Source organism: Aplysia californica, unplaced genomic scaffold (genome assembly GCF_000002075.1).
Source record: "Aplysia californica isolate F4 #8 unplaced genomic scaffold, AplCal3.0 scaffold00113, whole genome shotgun sequence".
NCBI classification, from domain to species: Eukaryota; Metazoa; Mollusca; class Gastropoda; order Aplysiida; family Aplysiidae; genus Aplysia; species Aplysia californica.
In genome coordinates, this window is record NW_004797383.1 from 678,253 (window position 1) to 680,814 (window position 2,562).

Consider the following 2,562-nt stretch of genomic DNA (forward strand, 5'->3'; position numbering starts at 1 on the left):
TGTGTGTGTGTGTGTGTGTGTGTGTGTGTGTGTGTGTGTGTGTGTGTGTGTTTGTTTGTGTACGTGTATAGTACTGTATAGCTCACTGTAATTTTTATACATTTCCTAGAACTGGTTGGGATATCCGTGTACCTGTACTAGATTGCTAATGCAATACGGGTTGCCCACTATGGCTGGATCGGGCCGATCGCCCGACTCGATCGCCTGAAGCTGAAAACAAATACGATTGTTTTTGAGGCGGCTGAGTAGAGCGATCGGCCCGATCGGCCATCGGCAGGTCCTATCCGTAGTGGGCACCCTGTATAACATGGTCTCTTGACACGCAGGAAAGAGTCTAACTGAACAATATTTCGCTTATAATATGTCATATCTGAAAATGAGATCATAATTAAAACCTATGAGTTATTATTCTAGCAAATATAAGCTCTTTTAGTAAATTTACATACAACTTCTTTTCAGGTCACAGACATGCTATCTACAAGCTGCATAATAGAAATGAACGGTATCCCTTGCTCCTATGATGGTGCGTTCATTGGCGTACCTTAGCTGACCGACAGCCAACGAGGTGGAGACAAAGCTGACCACCCCTAGATCCGATTGTCTGTAGTTTTCTTTGCTGGAAAATAAACGCTTCCGGTACTACTATCTTTCAGTTTATTTTATGCTGTCAACGGAAGCAAGCACACGTCAAAGAAAACAGGGGGAAAAACCCAAAAGGTCTGGATTCATGGATGTATTCACAAAAGAGTGACACGAAACATCGATACTAAATCTGGATCAGATCCATCCATTTATTTATTTTTTATTTCATTTTTTGGTTTGTTTATTTTTTGCTTTTCTGAATTTATCTCATCTTTCATGAAATGATTTGTGTTAAAGGCAGCAGCTCTTAAGGTTCCTCCAAATGATAATATAGAGAAGATAAAGTGGGATGTACTAATACAGCAGTTGTACTTTAAATGTTTTAATTGTGCGGGTCTCTTACGGTTCTGACGCGCGCTCATATGACCTTAGCAGTTGCGAGCGCCGTAAAACCTTATACTACTACTACGGTTCTGAAAGACAATAAACATTTCCTCTTTAACTTTATTTTATTCAACCAGTAGCTTCAACTTAAGCTTGGCGCTTACATGACCAAAATTGAGTCGATAGTGCCGTAAAACACCTACTCAAACTCAAACTCAATTCAACTTAAGCGGAAACGTACTCACACCAGGCAGTATGTCATTGACTCCACGTTTTGCTCCCACTGCGCCCATAACCAACTCTGGAGGCTTCCTTAGCACCGCTCAGCGTCGCCTACCTCCGCTACGGCAACAGAGCCATCCCCAACCCCACCACCACCAGCAGCAGCAACAGCAACATCAGCAGCACCACCAAAGACGTAGCCACCACCCGGCGTTGTCGCTAAACGCCACCAAAAGTGGCCACAGCATCGGTGATGGCGACAGGCTCAACAACAGCAGCAGCAACAATAGCAACAAACATAACCACAACCACAACAACAACAACCACAACAACAGCTATAATGCCAGTAACAACGGCATGGCGTCGTCAAGACTGGGTGTCAGCCACCATAGGAACTCCGGCGCTCCGGCCTATGACAACGCGTCACCCGTTTCCTTGACGACGGGAACGTCCGGGGCACATCGACTGTCGTCATCGTCGGCTGTTGGCGCCTCGGGTGGTTTAAAAGGTCGAAGATCATCCCCAAGACAACGACAACAACAACAAAACCATCACTATTTACAGCGGACCTCAATGCAGAAAATGGCACCTCAGTCTAATATTGGATCTGACCTGGCAGTTCAAGGTAGGAGTTATGTCCCTTGTCTCATTAGTGCATGCATATTATATACATTGTACCTTCGTCGGCTTTTGACGTAAGCACGGAACTGTTTTGCTTCATCCCCTGCATCACTATTGTCCTTTGTGTTCGTGCTCAAAGATGCCAAACTCTAAAAGCCTTCAGCTACATACTGTCCTATTTATGGCTCAATGATTTTTGTGCTCAGTCGTACAACGTATACAATGGTCTGCTGTAAAATGTTGTAAAATTAAGTTACCCCCTCCCCCACCACACAGACCACACACACACCTTACCAAGGAATATTTCGTCAACTCTCTAAATTGATACCACGAACGGTAGAAGCTTCTCCAACGCCAGGTTATTGAGGACATACATGTTTCTCAGTTAAGCGTTAAGTTGATATACTTCGCTGTAATGTATTTTTGTGATATGTATTTAGTATGTCTATATTGGTACTCCACAAAGAGAAATTTGTTGTGGCATGGTAAACGCATACACGGGCACGCACTTGTCAACACACACACAGACACACAAACACTCACACGCTCACAAACATACACACAAACACACACACACGCACACAAACGCACACACACATACACACATATACGTATGCACACACACACACACACATACACACACGCACACATACACAAAACACATATACGCATTCACACTCATACATACACACATACGCACGCACGCACATACACCCACACACTGACACACACACACACATACACACACACACA

The 2,562-nt window shown here is 44.1% G+C and overlaps 1 protein-coding gene across 1 annotated transcript in view; it reads left to right on the forward strand.

Annotated features, from left to right (window-relative positions):
• The first annotated feature begins 391 nt into the window (after positions 1-391).
• The window catches only part of LOC106011432 (putative uncharacterized protein DDB_G0282129), a 32,154-nt gene continuing 29,983 nt past the window's right edge, over positions 392-2,562 (forward strand). Inside the window, exon 1 of the mRNA XM_013081066.2 lies at positions 392-1,813. Coding sequence (XP_012936520.1) covers positions 1,222-1,813 — 592 coding nt within the window. The 5' untranslated portion in view covers positions 392-1,221. The remainder of the gene's footprint in view (positions 1,814-2,562) is intronic.